At 44.0% G+C, this 19,675-nt stretch overlaps 2 protein-coding genes across 2 annotated transcripts; one reads left to right on the forward strand and one right to left on the reverse strand.

Moving 5' to 3' along the window:
- Positions 1-930: 930 nt before the first annotated feature.
- LOC121532990 lies at positions 931-4,554 on the reverse strand. Its single transcript, XM_045215981.1, has 3 exons — positions 3,414-4,554; positions 2,948-3,040; positions 931-2,798 (listed from the first exon to the last, which is right to left on the reverse strand). The coding sequence occupies exons 1-3, from the start codon at positions 4,552-4,554 to the stop codon at positions 1,651-1,653; spliced, it is 2,382 nt and encodes a 793-aa protein (XP_045071916.1). The 3' UTR covers positions 931-1,650.
- A 4,531-nt stretch (positions 4,555-9,085) lies between these two features.
- On the forward strand, positions 9,086-14,117 carry LOC121532989 (spliceosome RNA helicase DDX39B-like). Its single transcript, XM_045215983.1, has 7 exons — positions 9,086-9,189; positions 10,129-10,337; positions 10,612-10,739; positions 11,071-11,347; positions 12,079-12,086; positions 12,121-12,224; positions 13,787-14,117. The coding sequence occupies exons 2-7, from the start codon at positions 10,130-10,132 to the stop codon at positions 14,100-14,102; spliced, it is 1,041 nt and encodes a 346-aa protein (XP_045071918.1). The 5' UTR covers positions 9,086-9,189; position 10,129; the 3' UTR covers positions 14,103-14,117.
- The last annotated feature ends 5,558 nt before the right edge of the window (positions 14,118-19,675 follow it).

A 19,675-nucleotide genomic window follows, 5' to 3' on the forward strand; every position in this document is an offset into this window, starting at 1 on the left:
CATTTTTACGGTGTTCAAATTTATTTATGTTAGCTCAAGTTTCACTGTAATATAGAATAACCAAATATTTTTACCCATATTTTAAGATGGCACAATATGGGCATTGTATGGTATGCAATGGTCATCACACTGGTTTAATGATCTACTAAAAAACATATCAAGCTCACTGTTACATTCCCCATCAAGACAACCAACATTTTTTTTCACTCAAACAGAAGGGGGAACTAACAAAGTCACTGACAAGAAATAAAACAAAACAGGTGGGGTTTTAGGAGGGGTTCTGAAAGACACTCATGGGGTTGTCCACTGAAAGTTGACTAGCAACAACTGGGACCTAAAAGACAGTGGTGGAAAAAGTACCCAATTGTCATACTTGATTAAAAGTAAAGATACCTTAATAAAAAATGACTCAAGTAAAAGTGAAAGTCACGCAGTAAAATCCTACTTGAGTAAAAGTATTTGGTTTAAAATATACTTTATCACAAGTAAATGTAATTGCTAAAATGTGCTTAAGTATCAAAAGTAAAAGTATAAATCATTTCAAATTCCTTATATTAAGCTAACCAGACTGCACCATTTTCTTGTTTTTTATTTATTTACAGATAGCCAGGGGCACGCTCCAACACTCAGACATAATTTACAAACTTAGCATGTGTTTAGTGAGTCTGCCAGATCAGAGGCAGTAGGGATGACCAGGGATGTTCTCTTGATAAGTGTGTGAATTACACCATTTTCCTGTCCTGCTAAGCATTGAAAATGTAATGAGTACTTGTGGGTGTCAGGGGAAATGTATGGAGTAAAAGGTACATCATTTTCTTTAGGAATGTAGTGAAGTAAAAGTAGACAAAAATATAAATAGTAAAGTAAAGTACAGATGCCCCAAAAAACTACTTAAGTAAAAATACTTGAAAGTACTACTTAAGTACTATACACCACTGCTAAAAGACACCCACCATGAGCGCCCACTAAATTTGCCCACTAACAGGCAAACAAAAGAAAAATCCTATACTGGGATATGACTGGCACAGTGAACATACTCATAACAATGATACAGTAGACAGCAAATTGACCTTAAGAATCTATAGCATGCAGGTGGGTCTGTAAAACATTTTTTTGATTGACTTAAACGGGTTTCCCAAACTCGTCTTCTGCACAGTTACTTTTTGCATCTTTTTTTGCAGGGGAAGCAAAATAGTTTTGCCAGGGCGGCTGTGATCCGCGGGAGGAGAGCCTGTTTTTTTTCTTCGGCTCATCTGCAGCCACGGTACCTGAACAGGTGACAGAGAACAGGGCATGAAATCAGGGTCGTCTTCATTAGGGCACACAGGCATTTGTTATTGGCAAGTTCAAGGAAGTTCCTCCCTGTTTTAGTCTGTCTTCCAGTTAGTGGCTAATGAATAAGACCCTGATAACTTCATCATAGTCTCCCGTCCTTACATTCCAATAGTGTGCTGAAGACAGATGCACATGTTGACTGACAGAAATGAGGACTTACTATCATTGCCAAGAGGAGCCACCTTGTTCTTCTTCTGGTCCTTGTTATTTCCTCGCTTCCTCTCCTGACTTCCTCACTTCTTCCTTCATAGCCTCTTTCTTCTTAGTAGAGAGAGAAACAGATATGAGTCGATGCCTCACAATCAAACTGCCCAATTAACTAAACAATCTACTGGTTCTTGGCTGTCTCACCTGTGTGGAGGTGCTGTCCTCGAGGTCTGTGGAGAGGGCGCTGCTACTGGCCTCGGTGCTCTCAGAAGGGTAGCTAATTACCTGGGACCTCTCAGAGATGGCTGAGCTTACACTGGTCTTCTCCAAACCAGTGCTGTCATCAGCCATCTCCTCTAGGTCATCTTCCAGGGTTTCCCTCCGGGCCAGGAGCTCCTTGGTGAGGGTGACGTCACTCCTTGAGGAGGTTAAGGAGCGTGACCTCCCACTTGCACGGCTCCTCCTGGCTCCAAAATGGCCGTCGGAACTCCAGTCCTCGGAATAGTCATCTATGACTTGTGCGATGGTGTCCGCCATGCACCCGATGGCTCCCTCGCCACCAGAGCGTGCGGCACGCAGTTGAGCCCGGTTGGAGTCCGAACGCAGACACAACCTTTTAGCCGCAGTCTTCACGATGGCCTTCACCGCATCCTTCCCCCTGAATTGGATGCTCTCCTCCAGGCCGAAGAGGACAGAGATGTCAGCATACGTCAGGGCATGCTGGACCTCCAGAAAGAGATTCTTCATCAGCCTGAAGGGGTCATTGGCCCTCCTTGCCTGGGGGGACTCTGAGGCCTCCAGTCGGCACATGATGCCTTGGAGGATAAACTTCAGGGTATGTGGGCTCATGACGGTGGCACAGGGAGTGCTGCGAAGGAGGATGTCCTCCTCAATAAGGCTCTCGCCCGGTAGTAGGGAGGGAATCTTCTCCAGGAGGTCCTGCCTGGCCTTGGTGGGCATCAGGGAGCGGTCACTCACCTCAGAGACCTCAGCTCCCCCCACCTCTTCTTCCAGGGTCTGGGAAGGAGCTGCCCGTGCTGCATGGGTGGTCGTCACAGAGTCGTCCTTGATGGAGGTGCTGGGGACTACCTCTTCTTCATCAAGGAAGGGTTTGACCTTCGTGAGGTTAGGGACCACCTTCTCTTCATCCTGGCAGGGTCTGGGCAGAAAAACGTCCAGAGTCCATGCTGCCTGGGTTGAGGTGGATGGTTTAGGGTATGAGACAGTCATGACACTCGTGACCAACTCCTCTTCTTCCTCTGATGAAGAAGGACACGGAGTGTCAGGGAACCTGTCCCTGGCACCGGAATCCAATCCTAAGAAAATACACTAATAATCTGAACTGATTCAAAGCCACATCCATGTATAGCACTATACAGTATCTAGTACATTTACTATAATGATAATACACTGGTTATTACATGGTTATTACTGGTCATATGGGTAAAACAGGTTATAAATGTACCTTTCTGGATGATGAGCCTGGCCTTGTAATCGTCGTTGCAGGTCCTGTTCAGGATGTCTCCCACCATGGTGGTCAGGACCTGGCAGATGGCCCCTAGTCAAATCAACATTGATTTAAAGCAGGGGTATCAAACTCATTCCATGGAGGGCCGAGTGTCTGCAGGTTTTTGTTTTTTCCTTTCAATTAAGACCTAGACAACCAGGTGAGGGGAGTTTCGTACTATATAGTGACCTTAATTCATCAATCAAGTGTGGAGTGAAAACCCGCAGACACCCGGCCCTCCGTGGAATGAGTTTGACACGTGATTAAAGGTGTTACTTCACACACAAAATGTCTCCAAACACTTTATAGAAAAAGAAGAAAAAAAGAGGAGAGAGAAAAGGAAAATACCCTTCATGACAATAAGGGAAAAGAGAGAAGGGGAATGGGAGGGGCAAAAGACGATATAAACAACATAATAACTAACCTAGTGCCTCCTTGTTGTCATCGGAGAGGGAGCCGGAGGACTGGAGGGTCAGGGAGCTGCCCCTCTCCAACTGAGCGGCCCACCTCCCAAGAGGCTCTGCCCCCTCCTCCTCCCCAAGCCCACGTGACCAGGTGGAGTCACTGTCCCACAACTCCTCTTCGCTGGATGTGCAGGTGTCCCCACAGCCATCCCTATACATCCAGTTGAAGTTGTCATTCCACATAATGTCTCTACCCGGTGGGGTGGTCGGCAGACCCAAGAAGTTCTCCAGCAGATTCTTAATGGCCCGTTGGATGAACATATACAGCACATCTGTGAAGAATTCATTGGAGAGCCTATGGTTGGCAGCCAGGTCTTTCAGGATGGGCTCGGACCTGCTCTGGCGGGCCATTGGCTTCCTGCCCATACCGGTGTCCAGAAGCATCTGATACACCTTGCAGATGAGCTCCTTCCCAAAGTAGTGGACCTTCCTCCTGAAGATTCTGTTGACCAGCCTCCATGAGGACAGGATCTGCCCCAGGGGTTCCACTGCCGGGGTGAACTTCATGTCCATGATATCATTCAGTGAAACATCATCCTCACTGCTGAACTCCTGGTTGAGTTTCCGGTCAGTGTCGGAGTGCGTCAGATGATTAATAACATCAAAGATGTTACTGGTTGTGACTCCTGCCTCTCTGTGGCCAGTGGTGGGAGTGGTGGTCTGGCTGCTTCTTCTGCCGCCATGCCCAGACCTGGGAATGCTGGGAGTGCTGGCAGTCCATCTTGATCCCTGTGAAGACCCAGAGCGACTCCAGCTGTAGTGGGCCCTTCCCTCTGAGGCCACATCTGGAGAATACAGGCAGGTGGATGGAGATGCGGCAGTGGACGACCCTGACGACCTATTGGATGAGCTGTCGTCTCCATTTGCCAGTGGCAGAGGTCTGGTGAGGTTCTCTAACTCGCCCATGTCTGCCTGAATGGTGGACAACTGACCTAGTAGGGCTGAGCCAATATGCTCCTCCATCCAGCCCTGCTCTGGAAGGGGGTGCAGGCCACTGCTGTCAGAGCAGGACACACTTGGATGTTCCAGAGATAGCATGGGGTTTGTTTCAGCATCCACGCACTCTACCAGCTGACAGAGGTTTAACGCCAACTCTGGCATGTTGGACTGGCTCGATCCCTGTGATGACAAAGTGAGACTCCTACTCCGACTGTTGTTCCTACTCCCGGACCTCATGTGGTGGATGCGTCTGGCGTTCTCCTGGGCACTCTCAGACACGTCCCTGAACAGCTGTGAGAAGATGCTGGAGAGCCTCTCTACGGTCAGAGTGGTGCCTGGATTGGTGGTCTCCAGGTCATCCTCACCAGAAGAGAAGAGGTCCTCCTTGGCCCTTTTCAGGATGTTACTCACAAACACATTTGCTGTGCCCTGAAGCTCCTTGTGGGACTTACCATTTGTTTGAGGAACTTCCTGATAAGCTTTCTCTGACTGGAAAACAAACAAACACCAGGAATCATTGGCAACTTAAACTAGTGTTTACATAGATTATATTTTTTCTGCACATAATGAGGTTCACAGCAGGACTCACGGGTGAGACTTCAGGTAGTCTGTTAGAGAGAACTCCTCAGGTGAAATTGGATGGGAAGCATCATCGCGCTCCGCCTCAGAGGTGACATCACTCTTTGGTGTCAGGGGGTCATCAACAGATGGAAAGGAGATCATTATCTCCCCGTCCTCAGGTGTCACGGGACCTGGGAGTTCTAAAACATAAGGCAATCAGAATTACCACCGAACAAGCTAGTTACCACAGCAACGATTCTATTGAGGTTGTGCAATCAGGAATAAACACTGTGTCACCAACACCCACCTGTTGTCTCCACTTTAGTCACTTTAGTGCCCTTCTTGATAGCTGGCAGGACACCTACAGAAAGAGGAGAGTCTAAGTATGATGTGATGCTTGAAGGGGCATACATGTATAACTCAAAGTCATTCCACCATATACAGTGGGGAAAAAAAGTATTTAGTCAGCCACCAATTGTGCAAGTTCTCCCACTTAAAAAGATGAGAGAGGCCTGTAATTTATCAAAATCCAGAAAATCACATTGTAGGATTTTTTATGAATTTATTTGCAAATTATGGTGGAAAATAAGTATTTGGTCAATAACAAAAGTTTCTCAATACTTTGTTATATACCCTTTGTTGGCAATGACACAGGTCAAACGTTTTCTGTAAGTCTTCACAAGGTTTTCACACACTGTTGCTGGTATTTTGGCCCATTCCTCCATGCAGATCTCCTCTAGAGCAGTGATGTTTTGGGGCTGTCGCTGGGCAACACAGACTTTCAACTCCCTCCAAAGATTTTCTATGGGGTTGAGATCTGGAGACTGGCTAGGCCACTCCAGGACCTTGAAATGCTTCTTACGAAGCCACTCCTTCGTTGCCCGGGCGGTGTGTTTGGGATCATTGTCATGCTGAAAGACCCAGCCATGTTTCATCTTCAATGCCCTGCTGGAGGTTTTCACTAAAAATCTCACGATACATGGCCCCATTCATTCTTTCCTTTACACGGATCAGTCGTCCTGGTCCCTTTGCAGAAAAACAGCCCCAAAGCATGATGTTTCCACCCCCATGCTTCAAAGTAGGTATGGTGTTCTTTGGATGCAACTCAGCATTCTTTGTCCTCCAAACACAACGAGTTGAGTTTTTACCAAAAAGTTCTATTTTGGTTTCATCTGACCATATGACATTCTCCCAATCCTCTTCTGGATCATCCAAATGCACTCTAGCAAACTTCAGACAGGCCTGGACATGTTCTGGCTTAAGCAGGGGGACACATCTGGCACTGCAGGATTTGAGTCCCTGGCGGCGTAGTGTGTTACTGATGGTAGGCTTTGTTACTTTGGTCCCAGCTCTCTGCAGGTCATTCACTAGGTCCCCCCGTGTGGTTCTGGGATTTGTGCTCACCGTTCTTGTGATCATTTTGACCCCACGGGGTGAGATCTTGCATGGAGCCCCAGATCGAGGGAGATTATCAGTGGTCTTGTATGTCTTCTATTTCCTAATAATTGCTCCCACAGTTGATTTCTTCAAACCAAGCTGCTTACCTATTGCAGATTCAGTCTTCCCAGCCTGGTGCAGGTCTACAATTTTGTTTCTGGTTTCCTTTGACAGCTCTTTGGTCTTGGCCATAGTGGAGTTTGGAGTGTGACTGTTTGAGGTTGTGGACAGGTGTCTTTTATACTGATAACAAGTTCAAACAGGTGCCATTAATACAGGTAACGAGTGGAGGACAGAGGAGCCTCTTAAAGAAGAAGTTACAGGTCTGTGAGAGCCAGAAATCTTGCTTGTTTGTAGGTGACCAAATACTTATTTTCCACCATAATTTGCAAATAAATTCATTAAAAATCCTACAATGTGATTTTCAGGATATTTTTTTCTCAATTTGTCTGTCATAGTTGACGTGTACCTATGATGAAAATTACAGGCGTCTCTCATCTTTTTAAGTGGGAGAACATGCACAATTGGTGGCTGACTAAATACTTTTTTCCCCCACTGTATCCTTTTAGAATTCTATCAATAAATCCACGTTTTTTGGAAGTGGTGATCAATACTCACTGTAACTGGTTGTTGGAGATAGAAGAGGTGGAGGCAGTGCCAATACACCAACTACTTGGTGGCTTGGTTTTTTCACCCCTGCCTTAGCCTCCCTAGCCCTTCTAGCCTTGATAGCCTCTCTGGCCTTCTTTTCTGCCTTGGCCATCTTGGCCTCTCGGCTGGGCCTGGGGCCATGTGGGGGCTTTGGCACAAGGTTCTGAGACAAATAACAACAGTGGGAAAATCATATCACCATAGAAACCACCTCTTTCACCATAGGCATGATGGTACTGAGTGACATGTCACATAAAAATAAATAAAAAGGGTCAACCTTAGAATTAGAATTAAAATCAGAATTCCAATACAATTAGTTCTAACTAGTAGGTGACCCATGTGTCTTACTGGCGTCATTATCTCATTGTAAACTGGTTTTCAACACGTCATATTACTAGATTACAACCAACTGGTCTCCGTTACAACCAGACGTTTTGCAACAGAACTAAAAGCAGTTTCTGACCTTTAGGGGGCCGTCCTTGGGGCAATCTACCAGGGATGGCAGCCTTAGTCCATCATGGCCAGTGGCATGGACGTCTGTCTGGAGCACCTGCTCTCCAGGACTAGCTTGGAGGGTCCCAGCCTGGGGTAGAGGAACATAAGGAAATACATTTAACTTGAGCCCTCCATTATTATGCCCACTTTTCCAACAATAAATCATATCAATCCGTTTTTACAGCATATAGGCTATACTACCAAGAAGATAGCCTCATTACATATCAAGAGAGAGAGCCCCAGAATAAACAAGCATTTTTTTTCACTTATGAGACTCACTTTTAGAAGAATTCTTCTCAACCGTTTATGATTTCTATCCATTGTGCTTTCAGGCACCCTTCAGATTGGACCTGACATTTAAAAAAATAAACAATTACATTTAAAAATACATTTACATTTTATTTTTATAAAATCCTGGCCAGTTTTGCTGTACTCACACATAATTTCTTCTTTGTCCACTCAAAGTAATTTATTTGAACATGAGGATGACTGTCCTTTGCAAATCATCAACTCAACTGAGCCAAAAGTAGGCACTGAACCTTTTCTTGAGTGCGTTTACGTCATAGGCTCCTAGATTACGTCATGCCATTGTACATGATTACGTCAACTAACACAGCGCAGAGCGACCACTCCGGGAAATTAATGCATTGTTTCTGATCACATACGAAATCTCTAAAAAAGTTTACAATGTAACCCAATTCACTTTGGTTCATTGAGGTTTTATCGTATTTAATGGATAAATGTTGCCCTCTTTTGACAATGACTGAAATAGTCAGGAATTAAAGTCGCCATCATCAGTCTGCACTCTGCACACTCCCACTGTTGGACTTTTAATAGCTACAGTTAAAATAACATCTATTTAGTGTCAATAATGTGGAACAATCAAATTATTATAGTCAAATAAATCAAATCATTGATGGGTTTCGTGAGGGAAGACAGATGTGGTAAGCTGATATGATCAGGGCAGGCCCACATATTGCCAATTATGAATAAATGTTTTAAGCCAAATGCCTATTTGTTCAAGACCGTCATTGTTAACCCCTATGCCCAAAATGCCTCATATAGCTTCATGTCACACATCTATCATAATGTATACAAACTGGATGAATGCAGGCTTTTTATTTGTAAATGTTGTAAATAAATATGTATATATTATGTATATGATTATTTTTAATTATTGTTTCATTCACTTATCTTTTTGACCTGCATTGTTGGAGTTCAGAGCTTAAGAATTTCACTGTAACCTGCAATTACATCTGCGACCCTATGTATGTGACTAATAAACTAATCTAATCTAAATTCAGACATCATTTCTGGAAGATGAAACCTAGTCATACGTAGCTATAATTTACATTATTGCTGAATAAGGCTATCACAGTGTACTTTTTTCATGCCAGTGTTGTCAAACGAGAGATGATGCCCACAATTAAGTTTAGGGGAGCTGGTGAAATCCCGCCATTTTTGCTGGCATTTTCAAGATCGGCATTTGAATAGGCTAGTTTTCAGACCGGTTTGGGGAGATTGTCTTAAAAATGTACCAATAGTGGCTACGAATACAGTAACCCAGCGCTTCCGGACGAAAGTACTTGAGGACTGCCCCTGTGAACGTAGCTAGCAGTGATACTCGAAGCCGATTTGAATTAACACCGAAAAGTAAGTGTATTTTAATTGCATAACAAATGCACTGTATTGAGTAATTTTCAATATCTGCATGGATTGTAAAGTTGAAACATCTATTTCTCTTTCCATAACGCCCATAAATAGCAGCCATGTTCGAGTATATTTGTGTTGTAATCTTTGCTAAAACCTTGTGCGATCTGGCTAGCTAACACATTTAGCATTGCGTCGAGCTAGTACTAGCACGGTCATGTCAGTTAGCAGTTAATTTATGCTAGCAGTGTGTCGCAGGTTGGTTCCGAGAATTACATTAGGTGAAGTTAGACCCTAGAAATGTCTTACTCGTTATTAATTTGAGCCAACGTTATTTCTGAATATGCACCTTGCATTTTGAACCTATTATGGACCTTATAGCACTTTGCTGCCACAAAGTTTGAATGAGAGGAGACGGCTGCCATTGTTTGTGCGGAGAGTGAGGCATGACTCCCTGTTCAACTTGATTGAATCGGGCAACTGGCTAACTAACGTTACAGGGTGGTCGCTGGTCCAATCCTTGTTTCTAGCTAGGTAAATTGTTATGATTATGTGCAAAATGTATTCGCTTCCCATTTTGCATACTATCCAACTTTGGCGGTGACAAGCGGTGCTGTGAGTGCGGCCTGCTACAAGCGTTATTAGCAGCCAGCCAATGCTATGTAGGAATACATGTTAGACCAGCGTTTCCCAAACTCGAACCTAGGGACCCCAAGGGGTGCACGTTTTGGTTTTTGCCGTAGCACTATACAGCTGATTCAAATAATGAAATCATCATCAAGCTTTGATTGATAGATGGTGAGGAATTTTATATAGATTATTGAATTGGCATTTCAATTTACCTTCTGAATATACTGTATTGTTGATACAGCCCCCCCCCCCCCCACCCCACTAGTCTCCAGTCTTTCCTAGTTTCAACTAACACAACTACTCCTTCTGTAGCATGGCAGAGAACGACGTTGACAACGAGCTGTTGGACTATGAAGAGGATGAGGAGCCACAGGTTGCCCCAGAGACTGCCACACCAGTGGGCAAGAAGGAGGTAAAGGGCTCTTACGTTTCCATCCACAGCTCCGGCTTCCGAGACTTCCTGCTCAAACCAGAGCTGCTCCGCGCCATTGTTGACTGTGGCTTTGAACATCCCTCTGAAGGTGAGTCTCACAGGCACTGCCCACCTTCAACCAAGGACCGTCTCTGACTTAGTTTGTTCTATGTGTGTCTCAAATGGCAACCTATTCCTGATTTTAGTGTAATACTTTTGACCAGGGCCCATGGGGCTTTGGTCAAAAGTAGTGCGCTATATATGGGCCCTGGTCGAAAGTAATCCACTATATAGTGTGTCATTTGGGACTCAGACTATGAGTTATACATGTATGCCCCTTCAAGCATCACATCATACTTCTGACTTGTGTTTCTGTCTTTCAGTCCAACACGAGTGCATCCCACAGGCCATCCTGGGCATGGACATCCTGTGCCAGGCCAAGTCTGGTATGGGCAAGACAGCTGTGTTTGTACTGGCCACCCTGCAGCAGATTGAGCCCGTGGACGGGCAGGTGAGTGGTTGAAAAATGAAATTCACCTCTACATTGTGGAAGCAGCCATTTCAATGGAGAATCCATTGAGTGCTTTTTAGTTGAGGAATAGGCTTAATCTGTATCCGGGAAACCACCCCTTAGAGACAAGGGGCGTGGAGGGAGACTTGCATAAGAAAGTGTTTACTTCTAATCGCCAACACTATTGCAGTCTGAATTTGTTCTCCTTTTAATCCCACTGTTTACACAGCGCTTTTCTATTGGATAATCTTGTGTGTGTGCCTTTTGTTTCTCTGATGTCCAGAGAGCTCTGTATTAAACATCCTCCCCTACCTCTCTCTCGGTCTACCAGGTGTCTGTGCTGGTGATGTGCCACACACGAGAGCTGGCCTTCCAGATCAGCAAAGAGTACGAGCGCTTCTCCAAGTACATGCCCACCGTCAAGGCGGCCGTGTTCTTTGGGGGCCTGTCCATCAATAAGGACGAGGACGTGCTGAAGAAGAACTGCCCCCACATCGTGGTCGGAACGCCCGGCCGCATCCTGGCCCTCATCCGCAACAAGACTCTCAACCTGAAGAACGTCAAGCACTTTGTCCTTGACGAGTGTGACAAGATGCTGGAGCAGCTGGGTGAGTAGGACAGGGGGGATGGTGCCAGATGTGTGAGAATGTGAGTGACGGGAGCAAGGAGTACGTTGAAACGTCAAAGATGAACGGTCAATTGAAAACATGTTTCAATGTACACTACCAGTCAAAAGTTTGGACACATACTCATTCCAGGGTTTTTCTTTATTTTTTACTAGTTTCTACATTGTAGAATAATAGTGAAGACATCAAAACTATGAAATAAGACATGGAATCATGTAGTAACCCAAAAAGTGTTAAACAAATCAAAATATATTTGAGATTCTTCAAATAGCACCCTTCACACAGTTCAAGTAACAGACACATCTCAACATCAACTGTTCAGAGGAGACTGCGTGAATCGGGCCTTCATGGTCAAATTGCTGGAAAGAAACCACTACTAAGAAGAGACCTGCTTGGGCCAAGAAACATGAGCAATGGACATTAGACCGGTGGAAATGTGTCCTTTGGTCTGGAGTCCAAATGGTATATTTTTGGTTCCAACTGCCGTGTCTTTGTGAGAAGCGGTGTGGGTGAACAGATGATCTCCATGTGTAGTTCCCATCGTAAAGCATGGAGGTGGTGTTATGGTGTGGGGATGCTTTGCTGTTGACACTGTCTGTGATTTATTTAGAATTCAGGGCACACTTAACCAGCAAGGCTACCACAGCATTCTGCAGCGATACGCCATCCAATCTGGTTTGGGCTTAGTGGGACTATAATTTGTTTTTCAACAGTCCACAGGGTAGACAGAACCGTTCTCTTCCCCCTGTATGTAGGTGGTGATCTTTGTGAAGTCAGTGCAACGCTGTGTGGCTCTGTCTCAGCTGCTGGTGGAGCAGAACTTCCCTGCCATCCACAGGGGCATGGCCCAGGAGGAGAGGTGGGTTCTGACGGAGGGGAATGCACTTGTTGAAATCTGAGAGGCTTTGATTGGTGTAAGCAGTATTGTGAAACATCCCCCTACCCTATCAAATATTACGATACTGCGTACACTTCAAATCCTCTCACTTTTCAACAAGTGCGTAGGGTTTAGGGGTCGATATGGGATTGGGTCTCTGCTTTCATTGGGAAATTCTGATTTGGGCAAAAGAATGTCCTCTCCTCGACTCCTCTCTCATCCGTAAACCGATAACCGGTCGAGTAGTGTGTCAATTAGTTAGTAGGCAAACAGAGGCGTGAGGAAGCACAAGTGTCCTTCGCGGAAGAGTTTTGTGATTTGCCACTCCCGCTTTGAATCAGCTGTTTACTCGACGGAGAAAAGCATGCACATATTTAAAAACAATATGCTACTTATTGTTTTATCTATAAAATGTCTAGCACAACTAACTAAATGTCTTACTACTTTACACGTTTAATTTGGGATTCCACCCAGGGCCTAAAATTAACACCTGCCAAATGCGGGTAGATTTGGCATTGGTGGGTAAGATGTCTTTCACCAGCCTCGTTGGCGGGTGGTCAGGGCTCCACAGTTTGAGCATTTCACTCGCATTTGTGAATTAAAAGTATGATCACATTTTATAGTAAAATAAATGCTGCAGTAGTTGTTTTCAAAGTATATCTGCCATTTTGTTTCATAGCTGGTAAATTAAGTCAAAGAACTACGAATTCTATATAGCCTATTCCACCTCGCACTGCAACACAGCCTGGCTGGTCTAATTTACTTGAAACTGAAGTCTACTGAAGTGAGACTTTGTCCTTGGGTTTCTTGGCTATTTACATTGTTTTGTTCACAAGCTAGGTTGTTTTTCTATGTTTGAGTTTCAACTGCTAGGGAACAGACAACTCTTCTATTGCTAGTCAGACTCAATCTCACAGGCACAAACATGACTTGAGTTGTGTATCCACGGTAACCTCCAGCCCTTAAAAGGGCAGGTGAACATGTTGTCTCGTCTGTGGTATTTTGGTTAAAAGACTCGGGTCACAAAAAATGAAATTAAACAATATACCACATTACTTCTTACTAGTAAAACATTTATTGTTTTAGAAACATTACAAAGCATGCTCATCCATTATTTTGTTGGTGTCATTTTAGCGGGGGGGTGGGTGGCTGGTAGATTTTTAAATCTACCTGCCACAGTGGCTGGTGAACCAAAACGTTTATTTTATGCCATTCCACCCCTGTAAACATTATTTGCATGATGACGCGCAAATGATGGAGTCTCATTTCATACAAGCGCATTTGTTTCCACATTTCCTCCCCTCGGTTACTTTTGACCTTTTTTCAAACGGAGGCGAGAGGACTGAGATGAGCAATCAAATTGAGAATCTTCCATTTACGTGCACGTTTTCTATAATAGCAGAAGCTGTTATCCGGAGGGACTGAACAATAACTTTCACTCAGACATGTTTGTTGGTCAGTTTGTGTACCACAGGAGTGAAGCAGGAAGCATGATGCCTGTTCTACTCATTCTAAATCTATGAATGCCCCCCTTCCTCACCCAGGCTTTCCCGGTACCAGCAGTTCAAGGACTTCCAGAGGCGGATCCTGGTGGCCACCAACCTGTTTGGCCGAGGGATGGACATTGAGCGCGTCAACATTGTCTTCAACTACGACATGCCCGAGGATTCCGACACCTACCTGCACAGAGTGGCACGTGCCGGCAGGTTTGGGACGAAAGGTCTGGCCGTGACCTTTGTGTCCGACGAGACCGACGCCAAGACCCTGAACGATGTGCAGGACCGCTTCGAGGTCAACGAGGCAGAGCTCCCAGAAGAGATTGACATTTCCACCTACAGTAAGCTATATCCAACAAACTAGTCTAGCACTGATTTGGATTTCATGTGCTGCCGCAGTTCTTTTTCATGGTTTTTGTCCGAAATGTCACCCTATTCCCTATATAGGGCACTACCTTTTACCAGAGCCACATAGGCTCTGATCAGAAGTAGCGCACTATATAGGAAATTGGATGCCATTTCAGACAGCCACGTTTTCACTTCTCATTTATTCCTTTGGGTTTTGGAAGAGCCTTCATTAATACAGTGCTGCTTGCAATGCCAGTGCTGCTTGCAATTGTACCTTCAAAGGAAATGTCGAGTCACTTTAGAGCATTTGATTATTACGTAGTCATGGGAGTATGTGGTCTGTATAGCTACAGTGGGGAAAAAAAGTATTTAGTCAGCCACCAATTGTGCAAGTTCTCCCACTTAAAAAGATGAGAGGCCTGTAATTTTCATAATAGGTACACGTCAACTATGACAGACAAATTGAGAAAAAAAATCCAGAAAATCACATTGTAGGATTTTAAATGAATTTATTTGCAAATTATGGTGGAAAATAAATATTTGGTCACCTACAAACAAGCAAGATTTCTGGCTCTCACAGACCTGTAACTTCTTCTTTAAGAGGCTCCTCTGTCCTCCACTCGTTACCTGTATTAATGGCACCTGTTTGAACTTATCAGTATAAAAGACACCTGTCCACAACCTCAAACAGTCACACTCCAAACTCCACTATGGCCAAGACCAAAGAGCTGTCAAAGGACACCAGAAACAAAATTGTAGACCTGCATCAGGCTGGGAAGACTGAATCTGCAATAGGTAAGCAGCTTGGTTTGAAGAAATCAACTGTGGGAGCAATTATTAGGAAATGGAAGACATACAAGACCACTGATAATCTCCATTGATCTGGGGCTCCACGCAAGATCTCACCCTGTGGGGTCAAAATGATCACAAGAACGGTGAGCAAAAATCCCAGAACCACACGGGGGGACCTAGTGAATGACCTGCAGAGAGCTGGGACCAAAGTAACAAAGCCTACCATCAGTAACACACTACGCCGCCAGGGACTCAAATCCTGCAGTGCAAGACGTGTCCCCCTGCTTAAGCCAGTACATGTCCAGGCCCGTCTGAAGTTTGCTAGAGTGCATTTGGATGATCCAGAAGAGGATTGGGAGAATGTCATATGGTCAGATGAAACCAAAATAGAACTTTTTGGTAAAAACTCCATTCGCGTGTTTGGAGGAAGAAGAAGGATGAGTACAACCTCAAGAACACCATCCCAACTGTGAAGCATGGAGGTGGAAACATCATTCTTTGGGGATGCTTTTCTGCAAAGGGGACAGGACGACTGCACCGTATTGAGGGGAGGATGGATGGGGCCATGTATCTTGGCCAACAACCTCCTTCCCTCAGTAAGAGCATTGAAGATGGGTCGTGGTTGGGTCTTCCAGCATGACAACGACCCGAAACACACAGCCAGGGCAACTAAGGAGTGGCTCCGTAAGAAGCATCTCAAGGTCCTGGAGTGGCCTAGCCAGTCTCCAGACCTGAACTCAATAGAACATCTTTGGAGGGATCTGAAAGTCCGTATTGCCCAGTGACAGCCCCGAAAACTGAAGGATCTGGAGAAAGGTCTGTATGGAGGAGTGGGTCAAAATCCCTGCTGCAGTGTGTGCAAACCTGGTCAAGACCTACAGGAAACATATGATCTCTGTAATTGCAAACACAGGTTTCTGTACCAAATATTACGTTCTGCTTTTCTGATGTATCAAATACTTATGTCATGCAATAAAATGCAAATTAATTACTTAAAAATCATAATGTGATTTTCTGGATTTTTGTTTTAGATTCCGTCTCTCACAGTTGAAGTGTACATATGATAAAAAATAACAGACCTCTACATGCTTTGTAAGTAGGAAAACCTGCAAAATCGGCAGTTTATCAAATACTTGTTCTCCCCACTGTATACACACACACACACACACACACACACACAACCGGTAAAACGTTTTAGAACACCTTGGAAGCCAGTTACCCACATTCAAGGGTTTTTGCAAGGATCTGTACATAATTCCTGGAAGCTGAAAATGTCCCAGTTCTTCCATGGCCTGCATACTCACCAGACATGTCACCCGTTGAGCATGTTAGGGATGCTCTGGATCGACGTGTACAACAGCGGATTCCAGTTCCCGCCAATATACAGCAGCAGCCATTGAAGAGGTGTGGGACAACATTGACAGTCCACAATCAAAAGCCTAATCTACTCTATACGAAGGAAATGTGTTGCGCTGCATGGGGCAAATGGTGGTCACCAGATATTGACTGGTTTTCTGATCCACACTTTTTTTAAAAGGTATCTCTGACCAACAGATGCATATCTGTATTCTCAGTCATATGAAATCAATAGATTATGGCCTAATGAATTCATTTCAATTGACTGATTTACTTATATGAACTGTAACTCAGTAAAATCTTTGAAATTGTTGCGTAGTAATATTTTTTGTAAAGTATAATTCCGCCTTTCCAAATGATCACCTATTAGTCTACGTATAACACCAGAATTTACATCCACAAGATAAATAATAAAGAGTAGACAGTAGATAAACTGACTGAATATGTGAAGGATAGGTTTTCCTTTTAAGTAGGGTGAGTATTGGCAAAGTGGGACACTTTCTGAAAATTTGCTTTCCGGAAAACCTTATAGAATCATCTCATTGTCTTAACCCCCAACATGATACTATTCTAGATAGCTTAAGAACTCTACTACACTATACAAACCAGAAAATAATGAAATAACTAACGTGTATGTGTGTCCTCAGATCAGGAGTGCAAGGGGCTGGTTCGGGCGTGTCTTCAGTCGCTGGGCAACACCTCATCCCCTCCCTCTCTTTTCTCCTGTCATCTGCGTGATGACTCTCTTGTGTTTGCGCCTCATAATTCCCCTAGGAAACCTGTAAGGGAAATAGAGAGACGAGAGGTTCATCTTAATGACAGTTCCAGGGGGCAAGTATTGAAACAATCACCATGCAAGAGGCTACAGAGAACTGGTGTATGTGTCCTCTCCTCTTTCAGCAGTCAGGTTGGAGTCTCTTCTGCTCCTCTTCTGTTAGTTGGCTTCAATGGTGTTCATCCTCATCTCCTCTCATCTTCTTCAACTTCTCCACCAAGATCACAAGGAAGCAATGGTGTGCTATGTTAATCACTCTGTATTATTGATGTACTCGTGTCGCACGTGACAAAATGTTTACCATCCATTTTTACGGTGTTCAAATTTATTTATGTTAGCTCACTGTAATATAGAATAACCAAATATTTTAACCCATATTTTAAGATGGCACAATATGGGCATTGTATGGTATGCAATGGTCATCACACTGGATTAATTATCTACTAAAAAACATATCAAGCTCACTGTTACATTCCCCATCAAGACAACCAACATTTTTTTCACTCAAACAGAAGGGGGAACTAATAAAGTCACTGACAAGAAATAAAACAAAACAGGTGGGGTTTTAGGAGGGGTTCTGAAAGACACTCATGGGGTTGTCCACTGAAAGTTGACTAGCAACAACTGGGACCTAAAAGACAGTGGTGGGAAAAAGTACCCAATTGTCATACTTGAGTAAAAGTAAAGATACCTTAATAAAAAATGACTCAAGTGAAAGTCACCCAGTAAAATCCTACTTGAGTAAAAGTCTAAAAGTATTTGGTTTAAAATATACTTAAGTATCACAAGTAAATATAATTGCTAAAATGTGCTTAAGTATCAAAAGTAAAAGTATAAATCATTTCAAATTCCTTATATTAAGCTAACCAGACTGCACCATTTTCTTGTTTTTTATTTATTTACAGATAGCCAGGGGCACGCTCCAACACTCAGACATAATTTACAAACTTAGCATGTGTTTAGTGAGTCTGCCAGATCAGAGGCAGTAGGGATGACCAGGGATGTTCTCTTGATAAGTGTGTGAATTACACCATTTTCCTGTCCTGCTAAGCATTGAAAATGTAATGAGTACTTGTGGGTGTCAGGGGAAATGTATGGAGTAAAAGGTACATCATTTTCTTTAGGAATGTAGTAAAGGACCGTATTTTCCGCACTATAAGGCGCACCGGAGTATAAGCCGCAGCAGCTAAATTGAATGATGTGTACATATATAAGCCGCACTGGACTATAAGCCGCAGGTGTTTTAATGTTTAATTACCATATGTAAGGGTTCGTGCACAGAGGGGATTGTCGGGAAAGAGATGGCTGCTTGAGGAAGCTCCCATTTATTAACATTTCAACAAACAAGTTGCATATTTGCATAACGTATTCAAGTGTTACCATTTAGTGCAATAGTAGCTACAGAACATATACTGTGCTGTGTAAACTGTACTGTATCACATAGCGTTTCAGACACACAAACTTTTCAACTTTCAAACTTAAACGGTGCGCTCCCAGCGCTACATACGGCAGTGATCTACAGCAGTGGTTTTCAACCAGTGGTCCTTGAGGGAGTGCTAGGGGTTCCCCAGCAAAATTAGTTAATAGCGTCACAATCATTTAACCACTTAACTTTGGTTATTTTTGAAAAACCTTGAAAAAGTGTGCACATCTTTGAATATTTATCTACATTATAGCCTACAGTAGTACCATAACAAAAAACAAAGCTTACAGCGCTTGACGAGGCAATATCAATGGCTAAATTAAATGTGTTTTTTTAAAAGTGCAAAATAAAGTGCCTGTAACACGACAGTAAGCACGTAAGCCTAAAGTTGCAGCAACATGGCTGCTTAAAATATACGGTAATCAGCCTACCAGAAAAGTCATTAATCCTCGTCTTCATCTTTTAGGCTAAGGTGCAGTACACGGCTGTAACCAGAAAAGTCAAGTCATTAATCCTCATCTCCGTCTTCTTCCTGCGTACTAAAACCACCAAAGTCCTCATCTTCACTGTCGGAATCGAACAGCCTCTGAAGGGCCTCAGCTGTGGCGGCGTCCTCCTCTTCATCACGCAGCAGTCCAGCCTTTCGGAACCCGTTAATGATCGTGGATGTTTTGACACTCCTCCACGCTATCAGGATCCACTCGCAAACTTGAGCGAAAGTTGCTTTTCGCATGCGACCAGTTTTGGTGAATGATTTATCGCCGCTAGTCATCCACGCCTCCCACTGAACGCGTAGTGCCACTTTGAACGTACGATTGACACTGATGTCGAGTGGCTGCAGATGCTTCGTTGTGCCCCCAGGAATCACAGCTGGAATCGAGTTTGTGCTCTTGATGGCTGCTTTCACATAATCCGTTATATGGGCCCTCATGCTGTCCAAAACGAGCAAAGCTTTTTTTGGCGAAAAGAATCCTCCAGGGCGCTTTGACGTAGCACTCATTCAGCCACTCATTCATTACGCTTTCCATCATCCACCCTTTCTTGTTGACTTTAAAGGAGATGCCGTTCAGGATCTTTTCTTTTGGCATTGTAATCCGCTTAAAAATCACCATTGGCGGAAGCTTTAATCCAGATGCTGTGCAGTCAAGAAGACAAGTGAAATTTGTTCTCTCGTGGCCAGTGGTTCTCAACGTGATGGACGATTCACCTTTCTTGTTAACAGTCCTAGTGAGAGGCAGGTCAA

This window comes from Coregonus clupeaformis, unplaced genomic scaffold (assembly GCF_020615455.1).
Source record: "Coregonus clupeaformis isolate EN_2021a unplaced genomic scaffold, ASM2061545v1 scaf0571, whole genome shotgun sequence".
NCBI classification, from domain to species: domain Eukaryota; kingdom Metazoa; phylum Chordata; class Actinopteri; order Salmoniformes; family Salmonidae; genus Coregonus; species Coregonus clupeaformis.

What these genes read in the sequence shown, in the direction of transcription:
- LOC121532989 (XM_045215983.1), top strand. Translation starts at nt 10,130, where the DNA reads ATGGCAGAGAACGACGTTGACAACGAGCTGTTGGACTATGAAGAGGAT. An exon ending in CTTTGAACATCCCTCTGAAG is followed by an intron (nt 10,338 to 10,611) that starts GTGAGTCTCACA and finishes TCTGTCTTTCAG; the next exon opens with TCCAACACGAGTGCATCCCA. An exon ending in GGCATGGCCCAGGAGGAGAG is followed by an intron (nt 12,225 to 13,786) that starts GTGGGTTCTGAC and finishes TTCCTCACCCAG; the next exon opens with GCTTTCCCGGTACCAGCAGT.
- LOC121532990 (XM_045215981.1), bottom strand. Translation starts at nt 4,554, where the DNA reads ATGCCAGAGTTGGCGTTAAACCTCTGTCAGCTGGTAGAGTGCGTGGAT. An exon ending in TGACAACAAGGAGGCACTAG is followed by an intron (nt 3,041 to 3,413) that starts GTTAGTTATTAT and finishes TGATTTGACTAG; the next exon opens with GGGCCATCTGCCAGGTCCTG. An exon ending in CAGGCTCATCATCCAGAAAG is followed by an intron (nt 2,799 to 2,947) that starts GTACATTTATAA and finishes GTATTTTCTTAG; the next exon opens with GATTGGATTCCGGTGCCAGG.